This window comes from Podarcis liolepis (assembly GCF_965112155.1).
Source record: "Podarcis liolepis genome assembly, chromosome: 1".
NCBI classification, from domain to species: Eukaryota; Metazoa; Chordata; class Lepidosauria; order Squamata; family Lacertidae; genus Podarcis; species Podarcis liolepis.
In genome coordinates, this window is record NC_139554.1 from 91,015,376 (window position 1) to 91,041,076 (window position 25,701).

Sequence of the window (25,701 nt, forward strand, 5' to 3'; positions counted from 1 at the left end):
TTTTATTTTTAGAAAAAAAAGCACCGAGTATAGCAGCATACCTAATTAATATTTATATCTATCTGTCTTCTTTATTTTTCATCTGTCTTCTAATATAGCTATAGCACCACAATGCTATACTGCTATCATATTCTGCATATGTTTCCCCCAGGTGAGCTGCCTCTCAAAAGACTAGGCAAGAAAATGGTAATGTGAACTGGCTCTTTTTCTGACTTCTAAGCAGGTACAGTCTGTAAACATCACTTTCTGTTGAACTTGATGTTGGAATATCCAGATGTATTTATATCCTCCTCCTCTCCAGCACTTTCCCCTCCCTATTGGGATGAAAATGGTTGTGATGAGACCTCCGGGTATAGGGCGGTATATAATTCTAATAATAATAATAATAATAATAATAATAATAATAATAATAATAATAATGTGTTTTAGAGCTGAACAGCCACGGCAATGTTGTAACCTCCATGATCTGCACCAAATGAATTGGCATTCTACTTGCGTTTAAAAACCTTTTGTGCAGAACAGTCTAATTTTGTCTTATCAGCACTTTGTTTTTTTGTCACTTCAGTTAGTACTTAATTCAATAGGCCACTTGTAGTCTCATGCTTCAGGCTGCATAGAATGGATTTAAGGGCTTAAGAATGTATTTATCACATTTGTACACCAAGGATGTCAGAGGTTATCCCCATTCTGTCTTCAGATCAATGTGGTGTGATAGGTTGGGCTGATAGAGAGATGCTTTTTCAAAGAGTTTCATTGGCTAGGTGAGGATTTGAATTCAGGTCTCCCTGGTCCAAGACCAATGTCTTGTCCACTACTGGTGTTGCTGAATCTGTGAGAAGGCTGGTGCTGCTCAGTGATCATATTTGGCCCTTACTGCATGCACTAAATCTCTTCAGAAGGAAGAAAAGACAGAAACTTCTCTTAGTCTTATTGACTGTTTATTCACTTCTTCAAAAGCAATTAGGAATTTAATCACAGTTTCTATGGATTTCTGGGGAAAATCTGTAATTAAATCTGCACAGTGCCCTTGCATGATAGGTTTAACTTTTCCACAGCAGTGCGGGAATACTTTTAGTATTCTCGTATCTCTGCATTAAAATTGGCCAGGCATGCCACAAAACCCAGGACCCCACATTGCTTTCCTACATAGCTGAAAATCCATTCTAACAAGCCAGAATTGGAGGTTAGCCCTCTTGATCTAATCAAAGTTGTTCTCATAATGGACAGAGATGTTCCTTTCCATCATTATTTCACAGCACAGAGAGGAAAGGAAGAAAGCTCTCTCCCTCCTTGTGTGGGAAATGAGGCAGGCCTCCCTCCCAATAAAGCTGGCTTAAATCTGCCGTTAATTGAAAGCTTATCTTCTCTCTGAAAAAGGGAATGATGTTCATATAAAAAGGCAATGTAATAACTTAATAGCTCTGCTGGAGGTGACTTGTACGTGTGTGGGACAGATCGAGAAGGTTAAGAATTGTGGATGCTTAATTCCTGTTGGTTCAAATGTACGTCTAGGAACGAGAAGCGAAGAAAGAATATGGTCTTGCTGTCTTATTCCTGCTTGCATGGATGAGAAGAACTGTCACAATTGATCCAATGTCACTGACCCTCTCTTGGCTGTTACTGTATCAGCAGTCAAATGATGCATGAGGCAGGCATTCTCTGCTGGGCAGTTGAAGGAGGCTGGGTGCAAACGAGGCACGTTGCAAAATGAGAACACGGCTTCTGTGAGACTGCCAAATACCCCTTTCCAAGGCAAGTCCTCTTCAAAATGGCACCATTATTATGCCACAGACCACCTGCATTTTCTGTCCCCAGGAGTTTTTCCTCATGACCCTTTTACATGTAGCTGAGGGACAGGCAGAAGTATAGCTAAAACAACCCCAAAGAATTTAAGGAGCAACATTTTCCTTGCATAGAACTTACACTGAAGTAACTCCTGCCTTTTAAGCCCAGTCTCCTTCCAAATCTGATGCACCCAAAGAAAAGAGATGCATTGTTCCTGCCTGATGAATTGGATTGATACTTCCTTATCATGCCATCGGACTGTAAAACGTAAAACCTGGATCCAATCCAGAGTTCTTTCTCTTTGCTTTAGCATTTTAGGGAGCCTGAAGACAGATGGACTTGTTCATCCTAATGCTAACTCAGCAATGAAGCTGAATTCTGCATGAGAAACAGTGCAGGTAGGGATGGTGGTGGTGGTGGTGGTGGGAATTAAATTCAGTTTGCATTTAAAGGTGAACTGACTTAATTTCTGAAACAATGCATGAACTGGAACACAGCCATCCTTCGACATTCACACTTCTCCAAATTTTTTCAATGCTGTTCTCCAGCCTAGTAATGCGTACAAAAATGCACGTATATTATAGTAATTGTATCAATGTAGTAATTCTAGATGAGGCCCATGACAGGGAATGGGGCAGATAAGAACATTCTGGTCTGTTTAGGATGCTGTGTCGTGCTGAGGATTGCAGCCCCATGACATCCAAGAATGAACCTCTCCAATCAAGACAGCACATGCTCTGCGGGTCGGGATGGGTACACCTGTCAATTTCAGTTTCAATTTTAGTGTGCATTTCTCATTTTATACACACGTTTGTATGCAATTTTCCACGATATACACATTTTTGCAAAGCAATTTTCCCCAATATAATGCATTTCTGTATGTTCCTTGCATAGATAAATGATTTTTTAATGTATGTTTTACTGCAGTATGTGCATTTTTGTACACAATATTTGACTGGAGAATTGAATTGCCAAATTTTGAAAAGCGGGGATATCAATGGGTGGCTGTGTGTTGTTTCAGAAAGTGCAAATCAGGGAGGTTTGCTTTTAAATGCCAGTTGAACAAAATTCTCTCCCATCCTTATTCACACCTAGCTTCTGTTGTAAGCACACAAAGCCAGTTTCCCCTGTGCTTGGTCTGGGAAAGGTTATATATCTGCACAAAAAGTGGGGACTGCAAAATGAGCTCACCATTCAAATTAAGTACCTCTGTATACCTTATAGTGAGAAAGAGCCTTAAGACTGACATTTCTGAGGCAAACTCATTTCCACAACACAGCCGATTAGAATGGCAGTGAATCATGCTAGCCGATAGGGCAGCCTGACAGAGCTGTTATGATTTCAAATCCAGGACTGTGGATCTTTCTTTTTCCATTCTGCCCTTTGCATTTTGTTTACACTCCTTCACTTTGCAAGATAATTCTGTTCCCTCCTTGGGTATTTATATCTCAGCACTGTGTGGGCTGCTATCTTCTCCCAATCTAATAATCTCCCTGATGAGCTCTACAGCAATATTTATCTCTCCTGATCTTCTCATCATAAATCAATTGCACTTGCCTTTTTAAATCTTTTCGGTGTATGGTGCTCCATTTGTTAGCTTCCACCAGCCTTTGATTGCGGAAGCACACCTATGAAATTGCAGATCCACAGATCTCACCAACACCCCTCCTTAGCTGTTTGGCACTTCCGCTGGCAGGTTGTTTACCTCACTGCTGCCTGGCCTTGTGATAAGAATGGGAATGCAGGTGGCGCTGTGATCTAAACCACTGAGCCTCTTGGGCTTGCCGCTCAGAAGGTCGGCGGTTCAAATCCCCGCAACAGGGTGAGCTCCTGTTGCTCTGTCCCAACTCCTGACAACCTAGCAGTTTGAAAGCATGCCAGCGCAAGTAGATAAATAGGTACCACTGCAGCGGGAAGGTAAATGGTGTTTCCGTGCACTCAGGCTTCCGTCACGGTGTCCCATTGTGCCACAAGCAGTTTAGTCATGCTGGCCACATGACCCGGAAAGCTGTCTGTGGACAAACGCTGGCTCCTTCAGCCTGAAGCGAGATGAACACTGCAACCCCATAGTTGCCTTTGACTGGACTTAACCATCCAGGGATCCTTTACCTTTTTTACCTAGTGATAAGGCAAACTGGATAATCCCATGCTGTCAAGGCAGCAAGGATCAAGCTAGCTGGGCAAGTGCTGGGCTAGCTTTAAAACAAGAGCAAGGAGGGTACCATGAAGGGGCAAGGGGTTGTTTAACCCCCCCCCCAGTGTATTTCCCTTCCAGCTTCCTCCAGCTGTTGCCCCCTAGATGGGATGCACTGATGTCTGTTTGCTACAAGCAACAGGCCGAAGGGGAAAACTGCCACTTGACCATTCTCTCTTGCAAGTTACTCTACCCCCCCCCCATGTTGTTTAGTAGCGAGCAGTTTCCAGGCCAGGGCTGCATCTGCCCCTGAATACCTGGATTTGCACATTAGAGATTAGGTTGAGAAGATGGGTCTACCTTTTGTTGCTCTTAGAACACTGCCTGCAAGGGATTGTTTTGAAGGAGTGTGGTTCCAATGCCTGTGTGTGACATCACTTCTCTTGTTCTTCAGGTGGAATTCTGACCTACCTTAGCAGAAGCTTTCGTTCCACGGACTGTTGGAGAACAATAACCTCCACTGCCTCCAACTTCTGTGCCCTCCTCTGACACCCAGCAAGCTAATATAACTTTAAAAAACATTGGTTTGGTTTTGGAGAAAGAGATTCCCACCCCTACCCCTCGCATCTCTCAGCAGAACAATTTGGCTTAAGAATTAATAGACTGATCACTCTTGGCAGCAAAGGTAACGACCATGGTCAAACTATATGGATAATGGTACCCATGTAATAAAAACATGTTGTTGTTTTTCAATGGTAATCGGCTTTAACAAGAAACTGAAAAGACTACTCTGTTGATGCTGAGACAAATCCCTTAAACAGTGACGCAGCATGATGGAGCTAGTTAATGTTATAGCACATGATTGTCTTTACTTTCTGCAATCAGCGTTTTATTCACAATTTTACAATAGGTGTAAATTTTTATCACTCGTTAGGCAAGCAGAAGAATGAACTGAACCTCAAGAAAAATCACTTAAGAATTGGCTTCAGTGATATAACAGAGCAATAACTGATCCAAGACCAACCATCTAGTGGGAGAAGAAAAAGTAAGTGACATATAAAATGCTAAAAGGTCAGATTTCTTCTTCTTCTTTTTTTTAAAGAAAGAAAGGAATCCACAAACAGGAACATATTGTACTATGTCAACAGAATGGCTGTGAGCTGAGCTTTAGAAAAATGACGGTTCATTATAAAAGCTTTAGAAGTGAAAAATAAAATGTTACATTCTGGATCTTCTTTGTAGGTTGTGAGGGGGGTGGGAAGAAGCCCATGACAGGAGCAACAGGAAATAAGAAGTCTAATTAAGCATCATTCTTGCTATGTGAATGATAGAAGCAGAGGGAATTAGGCCTGGAATTTTGCTATGATGGACAGATTATGTGACCAGGAAAATGAAATAGTAAACATAATGAATCAACTGGACAGTTTATAATAAATTTAAGCATGCTTTACTTAAGAATTAGCACTATTAAGCTCATCTGGAATTACATTCAACTAAACCTAATATGCAGGCGATAGTTGCAGATTAGCTGACATTTCTTTTCTTAATTAAACATGGTTGATTACCTGCAGGATATGGCATTGTTTTTGTGGGGATTTGAGGCTGTAGCAGGAGTTTCATTGTGGAGTGAGAACCCCCACCCACAATGTTTCAGATAAAGTGTGATTACGTCTTAGGAGCACCTATATTTACAGCTCATACTCAATGCACTGAAAGACAGATGGACGTATGCATTCAAAGCAAAACACATCAACTTGGTTACTTTTTTTAAAAAGGGAGAGGGAGCTGCTCTCTGATTGGGGGCTGCATAATGACGCCATGTTGTGCAGTGGTGTGGAGTCGCAATCCGTGAAGGATGGGGAAGCGCAACTGGGAGAGCTGGTGGAACTGGGAGTCATGGCATCAACACCAAATTGGAATGTGAGATCTTCTGCCCCTGAAAACATTCTGCCACTGCTTACCTCAAGGCAACCCAAGGCTACTGTACTCCCATTGTATTTTCAGAAAGAGAAATCACCCTCACATCTGGCTGCTCTTCTTCCTCAGCTTCCCAGCTGGCCTTTGCATTGGATGGATGGACATCATGGTGGACTACTACAAAATCCTGGATGTTCCCCAAAGTGCCTCTATGAGTGATATTAAAAGAGCGTAAGAGAAATCTTTCCTTGGAGTGCCCCTTTTCCTACAACCCTATAATCTGAACCTTTCCTGATGTTGCTTCTCTGTTAACATTTACCAGCAGGGCTTGATATTAGTAAGTGACTTAATACAGTGGTACCTCGGGTTACATACGCTTCAGGTTACATACGCTTCAGGTTACAGACTCTGCTAACCCAGAAATAATGCTTCAGGTTAAGTACTTTGCTTCAGGATGAGAACAGAAATTGTGCTCTGGCGGTGTAACAGCAGGAGGCCCCATTAGCTAAAGTGGTGCTTCAGGTTAAGAACAGTTTCAGGTTAAGAACGGACCTCCGGAATGAATTAAGTACTTACCGGTAACCCGAGGTACAACTGTATCAGGAAAGGTGCCATAGTTCAGAAGCAGAGCACCTGCCTTGCATTTAGAAGGCCCCATGTTTAATTCCTGGCATCTCCAGGTGGGGCTGGGCAAGAACTCAGTCTGAAACCCTCAAGAGTTTCTGTAGATAAATACTGAGCCAGATGGACCAATGATCTGACTCAGTATAAGGCAGGTTCCTATGTTGTTAACTTGGCTTCCTCTGTGGACAATTGAGGCAGAAATTCAGTTGCAAGCTATTGCCTCATTATCACCGTGATAAGTCATGGTCTGAGAAACTGTCCAGAATAATGGTACTGGAAGATGGTCACTAGCCTATTTGGGTGGTTCTCACCATCATCATGGTGGATAGCATAGGTGGATAGTTCTAGGATGGCTAGCCACTAATGTTTGTTGCATCTTGTGAACTGTGCAGGTACAGGAGTAAAGTGCTCAGGTGGCACCCAGATAAAAATCCAGATAACAGGGCAGAAGCTGAACAGAAGTTCAAGGAGGTTGTGGAAGCCTACAAAGTCCTTTCAGACAGTAAGTCACCCAGTTTCTTTTCAGTGCTCCTTTTCTTCCTCTCTCCAATAGAACATTCAGAGTCACAACAGCTAATTTATTTTTGACTGATTAATCCCAAATAAAAACATAATGAACATGGATTAAACTTTGTCAGCTGCTCTAGAATGCAAATAAATGAACAAATAAAAATAGTAACACTCCATTCTTTAGGCAGCGACATAAGGTTGCATAAGTAATTCCAAACTTCCTTCATTCATCTTTTTGTTTGCACAGTTGGAAATGTTAACATATTTTCTTCCAATCCTTCAATGCACATACAAGACCATTCCCACATTTGACCTTTGTTTTCTTGCACTTCAGTTTAAGCTGCTTAATCTAATCTCCATTTACAATTATCTTTGGAAGGATGGAAGTTCAACCTTCTACCTTGCTGACAGAATGATTTTTTTTTCTAAAAAAAGGCTTGAATATGGAGAAACTAACTATGATTGGAGCTAAACTATACAAGAAATATGGATCTGCCACCATTCTGTCCTTCTTTATCTCCAATTCCTAGTAAGATATAATAAGCATAATAATACAGTTTGGACTGTGGGTCAAATTAGACTCAGCAGGAGTCTCAATTTGGGCTGCACAGCTGTTTTCCCCAAACAACACCCACCTGCTCTGCACTCGACATCATTTGGAACATCAGGTGTGGGGCACGTAAAGACGTGGTTGCAAAGAAACAATAAGGAGTTTTAAGCACACTCTTGATTGTTCCTTGGCAAGCGGAGCTCACTAACAGCAAGGCCTTTTGAAGCTGGTGTGGTTTGGAGTCAAACTGCACTTGTAACTGGGCATTTTTATTTTGTAGACCAGCTTTGCATAGAGCTGCAGAGAAACAATATCCTTATGCAGGCATGGTTTGCATCCAAACCATGCCTGCAAAAGGCTAATGTGGGGCTCACTGTCAATATAAATTAGTTGATCAGCACTAACAGCAGGCCCCTCTGAAGTTGTCACCTGCCATCATAATAAGACAATTAACAATTGGACGGCTCTGCCCACCTGTCAAAGTGGCCTGGAGGTGGAACTGGAAGTCATGTTCTGGCCCAGCAGTTGGAAAAGATACCACACCCCATCATGCGCTGTGCATCTCCCCACTGTCAAACTGATATTACATTCTTCACATACACTTCCCAGCCATGCTTCCCCCAGGGAGGCTCACCGGGTGCCTTCATCGTATCTTTTGGCAACAGGCAAAAACATTCCTCTTCTCCCAGGTCTTTGTTTAATTCCCCAGTTATGGCCTTTTAAACTGTTTTTGTTTCTTACTATGTTATGTATTTTTGTAATGTAAACTGCCCTGTGAGCCTCGGATGAAGGGTTGCATAGAAATGGAGAGAACTGAGGTCCAGAGACAGCGGCTTGTCTAATAGTCACTGAGCTGGATTTATGGCTGTGATGTGGCTTGAACCAGGGACTTCTTGGTCTCTTTAACATGATGCAGAACAGCAGCAATAAAATTGAAAAACTCAAAGCTAGAGATGAAGAGGCAGCTTGAAATTTCCTTCCACTTTTACTTCTATTCCAGGAAGCACGCGTAACCAGTATGATGGGAGCAGCACAGAGACTTTCAAGGAAACAAGTGAGTAGTCCAGAGAAGAGGTCAAGGGCCTTGTCCCAACCTCTGATTAAGCCTAGTAACATCTCTAAGGCTTAGTGGGACTTACCAACCTGCCGGCTTCAGTTCCTCTTGGATTCATATTTTTCCAGCCTTTCACCACATTTCCACATCAGTTTGCATTTTTTTCTTGAAGCCCACATATTTTAGTGTTCATTTTTCCTAAAGTGCATGATTTCTGCATGTGACATGGCATCCACTCTATCCAGTTTTTCAAGCAATTTCCTCTAGCATGATGCATTTTGGAACATGATTTTGTACACTTTTTTGTACACTTATTTTGCCGGAAAATGGTGTTGCAAAATTCGGAGAGGTCTGACTTTTGAAAGACACCTGTGTTTTGTTTTGTGTATTGGATATGTGAATCGGGTAGGTTTGCATTAAAATGCTAAGCAAACAAATTTCTCCCTCCCGTTCCTAACAGGACATTAATGGTTCTGTTTAGCACTGGGCTCAGGAAAGCAACTGAATACTCTTTGCAGCTGTTTCACCCACTTTTTATAAAGATTGCTCCAGCAATCTTTAAAAGGGTGGGAGAAACTGCTGCAAAGAGCATTCAGCCCAATCCTGTGCTCAGACAGGATTGTGGGGACCACAAAGGATTTCAGTGGGTGTGTGGAGCAACCCACCTGTCAAACATGTGATGCCATAGTGGTGTTGTGACTGCCAGATAGATCATCTCACCACCTGCAGAGCCCAAAATGTTCCCCACCCCTATTTTATACATACCTCAAGAGCTATGAATGGTTTTCAAAAGTCTTCTTCACCCATATGTGTTTAAAGAGATCCAGAATCTAATTCTGTTTCCTTACGCACAAAGAAGCATGCCACCGGTTGAAAATAGCTACTATAATACATGTAGGTTGACTGTATCTAGGGGTTCCATGACTGCTGCAGCCTGGTAGATTGGAAAGCAACTTGGAGCAAATAACTAGTTCTGCCTCCAAGGAAAGATTCTTTTGCCTCCTTTCCTTAATCCTCCCATACATCCTGTAAGGAGAAGATGCAACAACAAATTTTTATTTTTCAAAACCATGCTATTTACATATCCCTTTCAAACAGCACAGCATTTGGAATTGTTTCCCTTTCTCTCTCCTTAGAGAGATCTGAGGATGAGAAGCACCTGTCTGTGTTTGATCACGATGGCATCAAAATATTCTTCACAAAACAACGTTCTTCTTCAGGTAATCTTTACATCCTTTCTGGAAAACTGCTCTGCTGTGAAGTCTGTTGGTTGCCACAGCTGTTGGCTTAGAACTGCTAATTCAAGTACCCAGGGCTTTTCTCCAGCCGGAACTTAGCGGAACTCGCTGGAACTCAGTTCTGGCATGTCTCAGGTGGGCTCCATTACCATGATAAGAGAACAAGGGAGGCTATCATGGTGAGTTCCGGCACTTCTTTTTCTAGAAAAATAGCACTGCAGGTACCTATATTACATACCTGTGGTGAGGCTTCTGTTTGTGGCACAGTATTCTGACAGAAAGAGAAATAAATAGCCAGGTTTTAAGGATTTAACCAAACTGAGAATACATACAGGCCAGGCATAAAGCTATGCTGTAGAAAGAGAGCAGAAGAGCAATGCCTAAGGAAAAGATTATTTGGAAGGGTGTGTTGATCATCATCATCTCTCTCTCTTTCTCTCTGTCCCTCAGCCTATTTCTGGTTCCAATATTTCAGTCCCACTTGTCCTTCTGGTGCTTTGTGCCAAAATGGTGACTAAACAGCAGCATAAGACTTCTGCTGTTGTTACCAGCAACCCTTCCTCCCATTGCCAGTGTTATCAGAAAAATCACTAAAGCTGATGTAAAAGTCTGCTGGGGCGGAAGCTGCTGTGGAGGTGATTTGATCCTTAGGGAGCAAGTTCAATAGCTCCAGAGGTCCTTTTCAATCTTATAACTAGTATCGTTGAGGTAATTGACAAGAGCAAGTGTAGCCAATATGATAACCTCCTGATGTTTTGGGAATCAAACCTGCCTCACACCCAGGCAGCATTGCTATGATTAGAGCAACTTCTGGAGGGCACTGAGTTAGCTACCCCTGACCAGAGCATCTTACAAGAGAGGATGAAAGATGAATTACAGTGTGCTTGTTTTGTGTGTGTGTGTAATTTGTGGCCTGGATGCACTTCATAATGAGTATGTGGCAACCTGTGTGTTTCAGATTTTTCTGTATCCTTCTTCAGCGCTCCTAAAAGGTTCCATCACTTTTCCATCGTGACTGCCTTCATGAATGGCAAAAAAATCACAACCAAAAGGTAAGGGGGGGGAGGGGAGGGAACATATTTGTAGGAATCTTCTCCTTAAGTCTTGGTTCTCCTGGCTGCATTACTCTGTGTGTTTGCAATGTGCAAGCATGTCCAAAAGCAAAATGCCTCTGAAACACCAGTTGCTGGGAATTACAGGTGTGCACTCATGTCCAGCTTGCAGGCTTCCCATGGACATTTGTTTGACCACTGTGAGAACAGGATGCTGGACAAGATGGGCCATTGGCCTGATCCAGCAGGCTTGTTTTATGTTCTTAACTCTTGGGTCCATGATAATGTAACGTATCTGTGTTTATACTTTGTATGTTGCTTGGAGTCCTTAGGGTAGCAAGCAAGTAATGTGTCTGACTCTCTCAGGTGTACAGGATGTGAGAGGGTATCTGTACGTCTTTAGAGGAAAGAGGTATGTGAGTGAGTTTAACAGTCATATGTCTGCCTTACAGAATTTGTGAGGAAACTTTTATTAGATGAATATTTGAGACAACAGTGATTTGATGGGCAGATTCCTACACACATATACAGTGGTACCTCAGGTTACATACGCTTCAGGTTGCATACGCTTCAGGTTACAGACTCCGCTAGCCCCGAAATATTACCTCGGGTTAAGAACTTTGCTTCAGGATGAGAACAGAAATTGTGCAGTGGCTGCGCAGCGGCAGCAGGAGGCCCCATTAGCTAAAGTGGTGCTTGAGGTTAAGAACAGTTTCAGGTTAAGAACAGACCTCCAGAACGAATTAAGTTTTTAACCCGAGGTACCACTGTAGGAGCAAATAAAGTTCTCACATGCACATAAGGATCTATCCAAATGAGTGTTTGAACAAGGAGGCTATAATATGGAGGCTTCTCTTATTCCTAAAGCATCTGTCCCTTGTTTGGTCAGGTAACTATGTGACATTTCTCCCCTTCAGACATCTCGAGAATGAAAGCAAGTACTTGGAAGTTGAAGAGGACGGGAAGACGGTATCTATCCATGTTAATGGTAAATTTGAGTGGGCTGTATTATGCCTTGTGACAGGTGTTAAATGCTTACCTCAGTGTGTATAGGACACCTCCGAGGAGCCTGGCTTTCAGAAAGCATGCTTTCCCTCTTGAAAATTGAGACACCCAGAAAATTCTGACTCAGAGGGTTTTTTGTTTCCTTTTGTTTGAAAACCACCTTATTCTCCACAGCTCATTAGGCAAACAAAAAACAAAACAACAACCCAATAAGAAAACATGTTCTTTGTCCTGTGAATTATAGGTAAGGATGATTAGCTCTGCAAGCAAACAAATGAATGAATGAATAAAGGTGCAGGATATATGCCAAATACACTCAAATCTGGAATAAACAATGGAAAAGACAGAACAATTTTATTGATTAGCATATGTTGTATTGGTGTAATCTAGGGAATCTACAATATTCACAATATATTAATGCCTGGAATGGCAGGCAGGGGGAAGAGGGTAACATCCAGCTATTGCCAACAAAGTTCTATGTAGAGTAGACCTATTCAAATTAATGAGCCTAAGTTATGCATTTTCAGTAATTTCAATGTGTCTACTCTGAGTATGACTAACACTGAATAAAACCCATTAGGTCATGATGATGATGATAGCAGCATTTATATATTGCCCATCTGACCAAGTCCTCTGGGCACTTAACAAAGACAATAAAATACAAAGTCCTGTTTACAAAAACAGAACAAAACAAAACAAAACAAAACAAAACAAAACACCTAAACCTAAAAACCAAAAAATAAAAGCCCAGCAATGCTATCCCCAAAGCAGCACAAGACACAGCAGATAAAAGAATTATAACCAGCACAACCAGCATAAACCAGGGGATGCTGGGTGCAAAAAATGAACCCTCTCTGGTTTATTCTAGTCTTGTTCTCATTTACTTGGCAAAATTATGCACCTTAGTCAATTCAGGCACTGTTCTCCATTACCTGTCTTATATCTCCTTCAATGTCTGCTTCTCTCCCCCCTGTTGAATGTGTGTGGTGCATTATTATCCTAGCTTCCTTGGGACATGATAATGAGTGGCATGCAGTGCCTCTGTTCCATTCACATAACAGACTTCTGCTTGGCACAAAGGAACTTCCTCCCCTGTATAGCTTTTACACACCCTTACAATTTGCCCCACAGAATCTCTGGAAAGTCCTGTTGCATGAATGGAATTTTGCTTACACAGCATTGAATACAACCCAGTCTGTTTACTCTTTTTCTTGGGTATTTCCTTTGTGTGAGTACAATTGGTGTTCCTACTAAAGCCACCAAATGCAGACCACTGACCAAATTCTGGTGGGCCATCTGGTAGATGGTGGGATATTCAAGATCCCTTGCTGTATGCCTCAGTCAACATAGGGACTTATGGGGACCATAGGGACTGAGAGAGAACATTTGTGGCTGAATTCAGCATACCCTTAGTGCAAATAGGATATAAGGGTGACAAAAAGGATTGAATCTAGACTTAGTCATGCTTAGAGCAGACCCACAGAAATCTCATTGATTGTGACTATCAAGTTGCATTGATTTCTGTCGGTCTACTCTAAGCATGACTAAGCCTGAATGCAACAGAATGCAACAGAATAGTTAACATTATTGTCAGCGAGTCATAATAATTCTGGATGTTTACATGCTCTACAAATTTCATTCTATGGGAGAAACATAAACCATGCCCTGAAATCGTGTGATAATTTTTAATCATGCTGGACATGGAAAGAGTGTGTAAATGCAGATCCTAGGCTTATTTCTGTAGCTCCATCACTGGAACAGACCTCCAGTTGACCAATATATTCTGGCTCTTGCAGGCATACCTGTTTACGATAGAGAAATTAACGCAAACAACTGGGATTACAGGTTGGACAGGGGCTACTATTATCCAGAAAAGAATCGGTTTTGGACATGTGAAAGGCGTCGGTGGGCAGAAGACTGGCGGCGCTGGGCAAGCCAATGGCGAGACTGGGCAGAAGAGTGTCGAGACTGGGCTGAAGGAAAGCAACATGAGAAAGACAAGTGCTTTTCTGGGGCTAATGCTGGTCATCGCTGGGCAAAAGCAGCACGGGGTCCAAAGGCTAGTGAGGAACATCTCAGGTCAGACAGGGGTTGTCCTAGGCCAGGGGAAGGGAAATGTGATCTGAAAGAGGGACATAAGACTAATAAGGGACTATCTCGCCCAGAAGTGGAACACTCCAAGTCAGATAAAGGGTATTTTGTGTTTCCCAAGCCAGGTGAGAATTCTGGACCAGACGAAGGGCATCTCAAGGCAAACAAGAGGCAACAGAGAGTGGACGAGGGGCATCCCCCATCAGATAAGAACAACCCAGGAGTTGTTAGGCTGGGGGAGGGACATGCGGATCAGGACAAGGGGCATGCCACAAGGAAAAAAGAGCAGCCTAGGCAGGACGAGGGGCAGCCCAGGCCAGATAAGGGGTCCCTCAGTCATAAGAAACCAGACCCTGTGTATAATGAATCAGCTATGAAGCACAAGGTGGTTTCTGAACATAACCCTCAGGCTGGGAATAGGGAGACTCATGCTGGGAAACAGAAGCAACTGGCAGAAAGAAGCAACCCACGTGCTGTGAAAAGCGAAAAGCTGTTCAGAAAGAATGAGCTGAAGGATGACAAGCTGGAGTCCAAAGGTGAGAAGCACAGGCTTACTTTAGAGTCTGAGCCTGGGAAGGGAACAGAATTCAATGGTATGAAGGGAAAGGCTTGTGCTGATACTAAAGTGGCTCCTCAAACACATCTGACTTCCTCTTGTGGCAAAGTGCTGCCGCTGAAAAGGAAAGAGCCCCAGATTCGGGTAAGAAAGCCGTATGGCAAGAGGAGCAGGTCTCAAGCTGGAAGGAGGTCATCGCACGGTGGTAGGAGCAAGTCCCGGGCAGGGAAGAATAGGGTGCCTGATGGACAAAGTAAGGCAGAGCCTGCGGGGAGCAGCTCATCTAAAGGACTCGATGAAGAACAGCCTGAGGGGAATGACTTAGCTAAAGAACCCGGTAAAGGAAAGCCTGAGAGGAACGACTCAGTTGAAGGATGCAGTTTAGGAGAGCCTGAGGGGAATGGCTCAGCCAATGGAAGCAGGGAGGTGCCTCCTGAGGGGAAGCAGACACAGGCAGATTCTAAGGGTGCACTGCAAGGTCGGAAAAAGGGACCTCTATCAGCTCTCCTGGGGGGTGACATTTCTCTCCCAACGAAACACAGACTGCTCAGAAGAACAGCACAATGTCACCTCTTATCTGAAGTCCAGAGTGAAAAGCATCAGTACGTATCTGAAACGACCCAGTTCATCAGCATGAATGACCAACGGAGAAGGAGACTGACTAAACTCCCTCAGTCTGGTACACAGCTTCCAAGTATTGAAGGCCAGAAACTTGGAGCGAATCAGTTCCCAAATGTGACTCACTGACCAGGTATATGTTCAAGCTAGCTGGCTCACATTTAAGCTCACCGTCTTGCTCACTGATTTGTGATCACCTCTGACTTCTGTGTTCACACCAGGCAGTGCAGGACCCCACATTTGCTGGGCTGCAACAGGAAGGAGAGTTTCCAGAGATTGTGGTCGGTAAGGGAGGTGTGTTTTTCAATAAAGGCAGTAATGTAACTCTCACAATTTCTTGGTATGTGCTTATTATTCGGTAAGAAACAGGATGCTGTATATATTCAGGAGATGCTGAGCTAGCTCTAGATTTCTACATTCCACATGAACCTGATTTCCCCCATAATCAGGATAGATTTGGGCTTGCTGAGCATCTGCTCACTTTTAATTCACCAGTGTGTTTCCATCTATGTTTGTAGATTACAGGATAGGCAAGTACACACAGAAGGGCCTTGCAAATTGCAATTTGGGACCTGATATTGCCTAGGCTTTCTTAACCATGGAGGAAACACACAGCATTTCCAGCCCTAACCCATAAAGTGGGCTGAAGTCCAGCTCAGTGGATCCCTCACTGAGAAGGCACAGGGCCTTCTCAGTAGCAGTGCCCGCCCTGTGGAATGCCATCTCACCAGATGTCAAAAAGATAAACAACTATATGACTTTTAGAATACGTCTGAAGGCAGTCCTCTATAGGGAAGTTTTTTTAATGTTTGATGTTTTATTGTGTTTTTATATTTTGCTGGAAGCCGCCCAGAGTGGCTGGGGCAACCCAGTCAGATGGGCAGCATATAAGTACTACTACTAGTAGTGCTATTAATTATGTTGAGGGCCGTGTTCCCTCAGGGATAATCCATTGGAGGCTACATGCAGCCAGTGGGCTGGACCATCGTCAAAGGGAGCCACTGCAACAATTTCTCTGCTACATTTGTATTAGGCAGAGCCCAAAGTGTGCATGTACGCTGCCTTTGTTGGGTTCCATGAAAGAAGAAAGGTGGTGGAGGAAGAAAAAGAAATAAAGAAAGTGGGCAAAGGAAGAACCAAATCTCTCTCTCTCTCTCTCTCTCTCTCTCTCTCTCTCTCTCTCTCTCTCCATTAACATAGGCCAGAACGGATTGCTTGTAAATGGTTTCTTCCCTTCCATTGCTTCATCCCTTTTGACTCTCTGTAATTTTCTTCTCCCTTACCTGCCCTTCTTTGCTTTCTCTGGGCCCCACAATGCTCCATGGCTTTCAGCAACACATGAGACAGCAGTGCTAGCATTATAACCAGTAAAACTAACACAATAAACCCCACATCTCAGTACAGCCTTTACCTGATGCAATATTAGCATCTCAGGGGAAATATACAAAGGTAGCCATTGTAACAATTTCTCTGTGACATTTGTGTTAGGCAAATGTGAATGCGATTCCTCTGGTGTTGTTGTTCCCATGTCATGTCATATTAAATTTGACATGACGCAGATCCTTAAAACATTAATTCCCATCTTCCGGTGGTAAGATACACCGTAGCAATCCTATCATGTTCTATAATTTATTTTGAGGCAGTTCACAAGCATCTTTTAATGATTTGTTTATCTCCTCTGAAAGGATTAACACATCACTCTTCAAAGGTCCTTATTAGATAAGTAACATGCCACCGGGGGCTTAATAACTGAGCTATTGGGCATGAAATTAGGAGACGGACAAAACTCAGGTTCTGGATGAAGCTGAAAATGTATTTTTACGCTGTCAATTATGAAGTGATTCTGGGCTTCAGCATCTGCAGCATCACTTTGAGCAATAACTGGGCTATTGTTGCGGGGAATCTAAATATCATCCCTCAAAAGCACTTACACTGTGGATACATTTTCATTCCACAGCACCAAAATTACAATATTTTGTCTCTGCAAACATGGTAATTTCTCCTGTGGGTAGTACCCTTACCATGATAGTTTGCATAGTATGGACTAGTTGTACAAATGTCAAGACAAACGATAGGCTTGACTTCATGACTATTTTAGTACTGTGACAAACAGTATAACTTCCTTTCTATGTGCAGTGACTGCACCATTTTGTAACTTTAAAATGTGTGCACATGCATGCATGGATCAAACAACTGATCCAGTTTATTCAGAAGGGAGTCTCATTTTGTTCAATAGGACTTTCTTCCCAGTGTGTTGTGGAGTGCAGTCTTTCAGTGCAATCCCATACAGTACATGTATTTTACTTCAATAGGGCAGATAAGTGTGCATATGATTGCAACCTTTGTTCATACTGTAACCTCTTAAAAATTGCAGTTCTCATTTTTTTTCATGGATGGTGAAATTTTTCATGAATAGTGTTTTTGACCTTCCTTGGAAATGTAAATCATCATAGTGCAGTTGTTTATTGATTGTACCAAGGTGTGGTTTTATTTTAAAATGCCTTGCGCTCCAAAATGGTTTAAAATGTGTGCAGTATTACTAAATCAAAGAGCAGATAAAAGGGAAAACAAATTGAGAAGATGGAAACATGTGCTGTTCTAATACGTGAACTTTCAAGAAATATTCAAAGGACAATAGTTTGAACACTCCAAATTGATTTTGTGTTTTAAGGTCAGAAGCAGGCCTGACTGTTTTGTAAATCACATGGCTTGTGGGGGAGTCTTTTTGAACTTACAGTTTTATTGATTTTTCCCCGGGGGTGGGGAGCATGTTTACCAATAGGAAAGGAATGTTATGACCATAATAATGATAATGGATTGTATCCAGCTAAGTCAGACTCAGTGGAAACACATTGGCATGTCCTACTTAATTGCATTGATTTCAATGGGTCTACTCTATAACTTAGCTGAATACAAACCCCAGTGCAGTTAAAGGTTCGGTATCTTCTGTCTGTGCTTATTACAGACGCTTAGTTTAACATCTGAAACCCTAACCTTCATGCTTTATGCGGTGTTATTAGTTGATGCTGTCAAGATTTGTTTGTGTGGGCATGTGACAGGGAGCTACAGCGATGGTGCTTTAGTGTTGCTGGTTCTGGGCAGGGGAAAGTAGAGCATGAGTGAAAGGGCTAGCGATAATTTGGGACAGAGGCCTAAATGTGTGGTCCCATCCTCTAACTGTAGGGGAACATGATGGGCTCCCCCCCCCATAGAAAAGGAGTGGCGACAAAACTAGGCCTTCTGGAGTTGGGGCCCTGATGGAATTGTTATGGGAGAGTGCTTCCTGTGTGCAGTAAATTGGTCACTTGCATGCCTTGGATGGAGATATACTGTCTGAAGGAGCAGATCCACAGTTTGGGCATGCTTTGGGATCCAGCTTTGTCACCAGAGGCTCAGATGGCCTCAGTGGCTAGGACCACCTTTTACCATTCTTGGCAGGCGTGCCAGCTGCAACTGTTCTGGAACCAGGATAGCTTGACTGCAATACTCCAGGCACTGACAACTTCAAGGCTGGGTTACTTCAATGCACTCTATGTAGTTACTATGATGCACTGCTTGTGATTGGTCTGGAAAATACAGTGCAGATCAATGCAGCATGAATGTTCACAGGAGTGAGACTCTGTCCACACATATATCACATCCCTGCTCAAGAGATCTGCACAGGCTGCCAATTTGTTACCAGGCCAGATTCAATATATTTGTATGTAAGGCTCTCAATAGCTTTAGGAACCACTCTGCTGCTAGGCTATTGAACAGAATAGTAACCACAAAAAGTGGCCTTTTCCTGACAGAAATGATTGTGTGTATCCACCCAAATAGTGGAAAACCCATTACAGAATTAGAGAGATTGACCTTGCCAATTATTAAAGAAGTTGTAAGAAGCTGGTATTTTCCCTGTAGATGCATTAAATTAAAATTAGATCTCAATGGCTTGTGAGCAAATAATCTTTTTCCTAAACATCTGGTTTGAAGGTTGCAACCACCATTTAACCCTGTGAATTATGGGAAATTTTAGCCTCTTGCCACATCAGCAAGACAGGTTTTCTACCTCCTGCCCTTGCCTGGAGATTTCCTGGCAGTTACTGTAGTATAGATAGCACTGGGTTAGATGGACCAAGAGTCTTCCTCAGGATAAGAAAGCATCATAGAGGTATTGATTTCATTTCCCTCACCCCAAACCTCAAAAAACAGCCTTAGACCAACTGCAGTCTCTCAGCCATCTGGCATATGGGCTCAAAGCACTCCACTTATATTATGAAACATGTTTTCTACTTGGTATGGACAAAGGTCCTGAAATATGAATAGTCTGCAACAATTATGAACAATGGCAAGCCTATCTAGGGTGCAGAAACAGGAATAAAAGTCAGCCTGTTTAGACTGAAAGAAGCTTGTCTCCTCTTCTGAAGTTAAGAACTGTCACATGGAGCCATTAAATGTTTTGAAACTAAGCTGGTGTAAAATGGCATAACCCTGTCCAAGCCAAGGAGACTGTGTCAATTTATGCCAGGCAGTGAGTTGGGCCTAATTCATCTGGAGCGAGCATCCTGTTTCCACAATAACATACATACACAAAAAACCCCTTTAAAAACCACCACTGCTGTAACAAATGGCGATTTCTGAAGTGCAACCCTCAAAAGTATGTCAAGCCTCTTTTAAAATCAATGGGCTACATTTACACACAAATGCGGACTGTATGCAAGCTTTTTAATTTGGCCAGACTGGGAATAAGTAACTTTAAGTTAACAAGTTAATCTTGTTGACAAAAAAAAAGTTTAGCTGCGGGGAGGAAGTTTGCTTGTATTTTAGAGGTGGCTAAGGGAGCTAAGACAGTAAAGTGAAATATTAACAAGGCTTGGCACAGAGTCGCTCAGGACGTCTTAGAGAAAGTCTTCCTCTGCCAGTGCACAGCTGGATTTGCAGAGTGCAGAGGAAAAGGCAGAAATGGCTGAGGAGGAAAGCGGTGCAAAAGGAGGAAAAGAGAAGCAAAGAGGTCAGTGGCTATTTGATGCTTCCCCACCCCTAGTCCTTCTAAAGTAAAGTGACTCTGCCCATCCTTCAGAGCTTCTTGTACACTTTGGGGGATACAGATGGCGCTTCAGTGCAAAGAAGCTTGCTCACAGACTCTGAAAGACTGAGCAGTTACACAGCTGCTGAAATGCCCTTTTCTGCACTGCTACTAAAGGCACAGGAGCCCTGTCCTCGTTCGCTACCCTAGTAGAGTTGCCCTCTTCTACTCTAAGCCATCTCTAGGAGAGTTGCCCTTTTCCACTAGAACTTCTCTGTCTGCAAAGGATCAGAGCTCCTACAGGTACAATGAAGTACATATGTGGAGAATCTTGGTGGAATGAATGAGGGCCAGTCACTTCACTGGGATTTCCTATGTTGCATATTGTTCATTTACCATGTAGACTGCTGGCCAGGGATGGTGTCTAGTGCTCAGCGTTCCTCAGGTCTTTTCTTGACTCTGCCGCTTGTTTGATAATTGTCCTTTGGCAGGCCCCTTATCAAAGGTTTGGTGGTGGAGGATCCTAAGGGATGAGAAAGAGCAAAGCTGAAAGAAACCTAAATTTATTTTAAGTTAGTAGATGCATGGAGTGATGTTAATAAATTTCTGTTCTATTCATTGAAAATATTTTCATTATGTTGCTGTTCAGTAAAACCCTCCAGGGCAGCTCACAGCAGAATAATGAAACGAAACAGAAAGATGAAAAAAATAAATTGAAGGAACTCAATTGAATAGATAGAACAGCAAAAAAATTGAATTAATATAATATGCAAAACATATGGCACTCCCAGTCTCCTTTCCGAGTTCTCCAACACTTACTATCAACAGCCAGTGATGTGGGGCAAGGAACGCATCCCATGATAACACCATGACATGGGTAAGTTAGTCTAAAAATTTATCAGCAGAGCTTGACCACAATAGTTAAGGCATTGGTAACATCAGAATTGTCTTCCCTTGTCCTTGACCTGGAAACAGTAATTACTGCAGGATGCTAAAACACAATTGCTAACAGGAGTGAGACCCTGTCAGCATATAACACCTGAGCTCAGAGGTTAGCAGTGGCTGCCTACTTGCTATAGGACCAAGTTCATGGTGTTACTACAGTGGTACCTTGGTTGTCGAACAGCTTTGCTCCTGAACAAAACGGCTCCTGAACGCTGCAAACCTGGAAGTGAGTGTTCTGGTTTGCAAACATTTTTCAAAAGCTGTACATCCAACGTGGCTTCCGATTGAGTGCAGGAAGCTCCTGCAGCCAATCGGAAGCCGTGCCTTGGTTTTCAAACCTTTTCAGGAGTTGAACGGACTCCCGGAACAGATGAAATTCAAGAACCAAGGTACCACTGTATTCATATATAAAGCCCTTCACAGTTTGGGATTACCATTCCCAATAAATCGTACATTGGATCCCAAATGCCTTGTGAGTCGAACGTTTTAGCTCCCAAACGCCACAAATCTGAAAGTGAGTGTTCCGTTTTGCGAATTTTTTTTTTAACCCGAACGTCCACCATGGCTTCCGCGGCTTCCAACTGGCTGCAGGAGCTTCCTGCAGCCAATTTGAAGCCACGCCTTGGTTTCTGAACATTTTGGAAGTTGAATGGACTTCTGGAACGGATTCCGTTCGACTTCCGAGGTACCACTGTATATGCTCACTCCAGTGTTTCAATCTGTGGCAGTGGTACTGTTATGGATGCCATACAATGCCCAGTTTGAACTTGTTTTTAAATGTTTTAAATCCACAATTTTTATTTTTTATTTCATTTTGTGATACGCTAGTTAGAGGGAGTTTTGTTTTTTGTTTTTTACAGTCAAGGGGCATATAAACATTGCTAATGAAATAAATAAATGAAAGTTACAGGAGACGCCAAGGAGAACTCGAGAAGAGCATGTGTCTTTGTTGCAGCATCGTGTCAAGGATAAGTATAGTTCCAACCTGTGAAAGGTTCAGCTGGTCCTTTTCGGTTTTAAACTAATTGTGAATTGCATTTTCAAAACTTTGAAGACTGCTGCTTTCATTGTAAAATATCAATCAGCCGGTGGATATATTGTGGGAGGGCCTTTCCCCTCAGGCAACTGATGGAGCCCTTTCACATCCCTCTCCTCTGACACTCATCAAGGTGCACTGCAAAGCATCCTTGCCATTATGGAGAATGCGAGGCCATTTTACAAGTTACAGTGCTTTGGGATGTTCCAGCACCCCAAAGTCCACTCCAGAACTAACCCCCCCCCCCCAATTCATGTGTTCTGCAAATTTTCATGGTGAATCACTGCATGTTTTCTGGCACAGCAAAAAAGGGATTTTTATTCATCATATGATGCCATAGCGTACATTATTATGCTGGAATTACTGCTCCCACATGACATCTCTGACCATTAACTACTATGGCAACAAATTACCTATACTTGGCCTGCTCTTTAGTTTTGCAAAGGCTCATTCTCCCAACAAACAGGAATGTGCCAGGCTATCTGTTTAGCAAAAGAAACTGGATGCTGGATGTTAAGTCCTTATGTAACAAAATAAAAATCAATATGGGGGGAAAAACAGCTGTGCAGGAAAAAAGGGGGGGAATAGAAAATCCTCCTTTCTCATGTGGGACAGGACAAAAGAGAACAGTCTGAACCACATGTGGAATAGGAATCAGGGATTTGTCAAGTATAATGCAGCAATTAAGGATAAGAATAAAAACATCAGTGTGGAAAGGGTGGGCAATCAAAAATAAAAATATATACATTGTATGTTAAATAAATTTGTTATTATTTTTTTTAAAAAAAACCTAATACAAATTAATAACGAAAAAAAGGAAGCATCCCTAATGCCGTGGCCCTTCCTTTCCTGGGCTCCAGGTCAGCAAATAATATATCTTGCATACTGCAGTGTGGTGTAGTGGTTAAGAGTGGTAGACTCATAATCTGGGGAACCGGGTTCGCGTCTCCGCTCCTCCACATGCAGCTGCTGGGTGACCTTGGGCTAGTCACACTTCTCTGAAGTCTCTCAGCCTCACTCACCTCACAGAGTGTTTGTTGTGGGGGAGGAAGGGAAAGGAGAATGTTAGCCGCTTTGAGACACCTTTGGGTAGTGATAAAGCGGGATATCAAATCCAAACTCTTCTTCTTCTTCTTCTTGGGCCTAGCAAGGAACAGGCCACTATATATTAAGAAGATGTGTGCATATCCCTCACGTTCTTAGTAATGATGGAGTACCTTGCAATGCACGCAGCAATAGTTGCAAGTGGCTGGAGGCTGGTGGGAGAGACGGAAAGGACTCAGTATTCCTTGTGGGGAAGCACTTCCACAAGTGCAGATTTATGAGTGTGGAGCAATGCATGAGGAAGCGACAGATCTTGCCCATTATTCAAACATTATAATGTGCAATTCTACACATAATCTGCACAAAAGTAAGCCCCAGTGAGTTCAGTGGGAATTTCTCCTAGGTAAATATGTACAGGATTGCAGCAGACTTAATTTCTTAAAGAATTTCAATAAAATGTAATGTGGATAAGATACAAACAGAATTAAATACATTCCTAACCATGTCTACACAGAAGCACCTCCTACTGAATTCAGCGGGGTTATTCCCAGGTAATGGGGTTAGTATTGCAGCGTTAACATATTAAGCACTCTTCCTAAGGTTTTATTACCCCCCCCCCAGTGCAAAATAAATGGGTTTTTACCATCCACATTCTGTCCCTCTGGTTCTTGCTAAGCAATAAACATTAAGATCACTTCTCAGAGACTCTGTAAAAACAACACAAAAATCAGCACAGTAGGTTTAATCTGACAGACAGCCTTGGAAAGAGTTTCAGAAAAAGAATAAATTGGTGAGGCTTTTGCAGTGTAGAAAGATGACAGCCTAAAGGTAAAGCAGGGTGGGACATCAGACTGGTGCTGCTGAGGTCATTTGTTAATTAATGGTGCCTCGCTTCAGATCTTACTCATAGCTAGCTAATGAGAGAAGCGAACACCAATGCATATACTTAAGCAATAATCCACAAAACCCCATCCTTGCACTTCCTCTAAATGGGAGCAACACTATATGTTATGCTTAACACACAGGGCTGCCTCTAAAAATGTAGCCCAATGTTGAGTTATTCCATCTCAACGCCATGCTCATTTAGGCACGTCTTCTCCTGTTGTGTGATATTATCACAGGGGTGCCAACTTGAATAAAATATTGGGAGGGGCCCAGGTAAGCCCCACACTGCTTAACTGATCACAAGATGTGGCATGCAGACACCGTTTGAATACCAGTGCCCATCATCATTGGTGGGAGACCGAAGGAGTAGGCTCCTATATATGATAACATTTGGCGTTTCCCCACTGCTGCCAGCAGGAGCCAAATATGGAGTTATGGCAGAAAAGTTCACATCCCAATCACCTTGCAATGCATGTTGCAAGTGCAGTGGTACCTTGGGTTACAGACGCTTCAGGTTACAGACGCTTCAGGTTACAGACTCCGCTAACCCAGAAATAGTGCTTCTGAAGGGAGAGAGAAGGGTTGCTTTCTATATGCTTTCTATACCTTGTACCTTGTACCTAAGAAGGATCTTCATATGTACCTAAGAAGGATCTTCATATTTTCTGTCTAAGTCAATTTCTTAGCTAGAAATAACTTCACCTGCAAAAAGGGCCCCCCGAAGGAATGCAAGATAAGACAGAGACTGTAAGTTAGAAATAGCCTCGCTTTTTTACCTTAGGAATGCAAGATAAAAAGGACACATACGGGGAGACGGGAGGAGGAGACGGGAGGATGCAGGACGCTTAGAAAGAGACTATAGGGAACAATAGGGAGGGCTGTTTAGAGGGCTATAGACATGCTAAAAATAAGTTGAAAACTTTCCAGTTGATTGGGGAGGTTTCTGGAGGGCGTGGGGAGGGGGAGAGAGCCCACTCAAGGTATAAGAAAGTCTGCAGAGGTGTATTTTCTGGGCAGTCAGTTTTCCAGAATTTATTCTGCTGGCTGTCTCCTGTGCACAGAGAATAAAACTGCTTTCCTCCAAAGAAGGATCTTTTCTGGTGTTTTCTTTTACTCTCTCTCTGGATCTGAGGACGCGGGCCAACGATTCCCTGGCATGGACTAGGCTCAGCCTACACTTCAGGTTAAGAACTTTGCTTCAGGATGAGAACAGAAATTGTGCTCCGGCGGCGCAGCAGCAGTGGGAGGCCCCATTAACTAAAGTGGTGCTTCAGGTTAAGAACAGTTTCAGGTTAAGTACGGACCTCCGGAACTAGACAAGCAGCTGCCATTTTTAGCAGCAGCCTTGCGTCAGATATGAACAGAAGAAGCTGCCTTATACTGATTCAGACCACTGGTCCACCAAGCTTAGTATTGCCCTCACAGACTAGTAGCAGCTCTTTAGAGTTTCAGACTGGGGACATCCCCAGCTCTGCCTGCAGATGATGAGGATTGAATCTGTGCTCTTCTGCATGCAGAGCAGATGCTCTTTCGCTGAGCTACAGCTGTCCCCCCAATGCATTGCTCTGTCCAGAGACAGGGGCAGTGTGAATTGCCTTTTTAGTACAAATGATGTTGCTTTTTGTTGTTGGACGTAAAACAGCCAGTAAAGA

General features: G+C 42.8%; 2 protein-coding genes and 1 long non-coding RNA gene across 4 annotated transcripts in view; 2 read left to right on the plus strand and 1 right to left on the minus strand.

Moving 5' to 3' along the window:
* Window positions 1-921: 921 nt before the first annotated feature.
* On the minus strand, window positions 922-4,369 carry LOC310701291. The gene is made up of 2 exons (XR_014522977.1): window positions 4,280-4,369; window positions 922-1,680 (listed from the first exon to the last, which is right to left on the minus strand). It is a non-coding gene; the product is annotated as an uncharacterized lncRNA (long non-coding RNA).
* Window positions 4,370-4,396: 27 nt separating this feature from the next.
* LOC310700335 (uncharacterized protein) lies at window positions 4,397-15,467 on the plus strand. Of its 2 annotated transcripts, none has more exons than XM_083489634.1 (9): window positions 4,397-4,604; window positions 4,854-4,964; window positions 5,924-6,067; window positions 6,853-6,962; window positions 8,521-8,574; window positions 9,711-9,794; window positions 10,771-10,864; window positions 11,782-11,852; window positions 13,666-15,467. In XM_083489634.1, the coding sequence occupies exons 3-9, from the start codon at window positions 5,994-5,996 to the stop codon at window positions 15,261-15,263; spliced, it is 2,085 nt and encodes a 694-aa protein (XP_083345760.1). In that variant the 5' UTR covers window positions 4,397-4,604; window positions 4,854-4,964; window positions 5,924-5,993; the 3' UTR covers window positions 15,264-15,467. The 2 variants fall into 2 exon arrangements, with proteins under 2 accessions (XP_083345760.1, XP_083345759.1); XM_083489633.1 differs by having other exon boundaries at window positions 5,966-6,067.
* A 4,334-nt stretch (window positions 15,468-19,801) lies between these two features.
* SLC15A2 (solute carrier family 15 member 2) overlaps window positions 19,802-25,701 on the plus strand; it is a 71,401-nt gene continuing 65,501 nt past the window's right edge. Inside the window, exon 1 of the mRNA XM_083489584.1 lies at window positions 19,802-20,124. Within this exon, the coding sequence (XP_083345710.1) occupies window positions 20,076-20,124 (49 nt within the window). The 5' untranslated portion in view covers window positions 19,802-20,075. The remainder of the gene's footprint in view (window positions 20,125-25,701) is intronic.

What these genes read in the sequence shown, in the direction of transcription:
- LOC310700335 (XM_083489634.1), top strand. Translation starts at nt 5,994, where the DNA reads ATGGACATCATGGTGGACTACTACAAAATCCTGGATGTTCCCCAAAGT. An exon ending in ATGAGTGATATTAAAAGAGC is followed by an intron (nt 6,068 to 6,852) that starts GTAAGAGAAATC and finishes TGAACTGTGCAG; the next exon opens with GTACAGGAGTAAAGTGCTCA. An exon ending in GGTATCTATCCATGTTAATG is followed by an intron (nt 11,853 to 13,665) that starts GTAAATTTGAGT and finishes TGGCTCTTGCAG; the next exon opens with GCATACCTGTTTACGATAGA.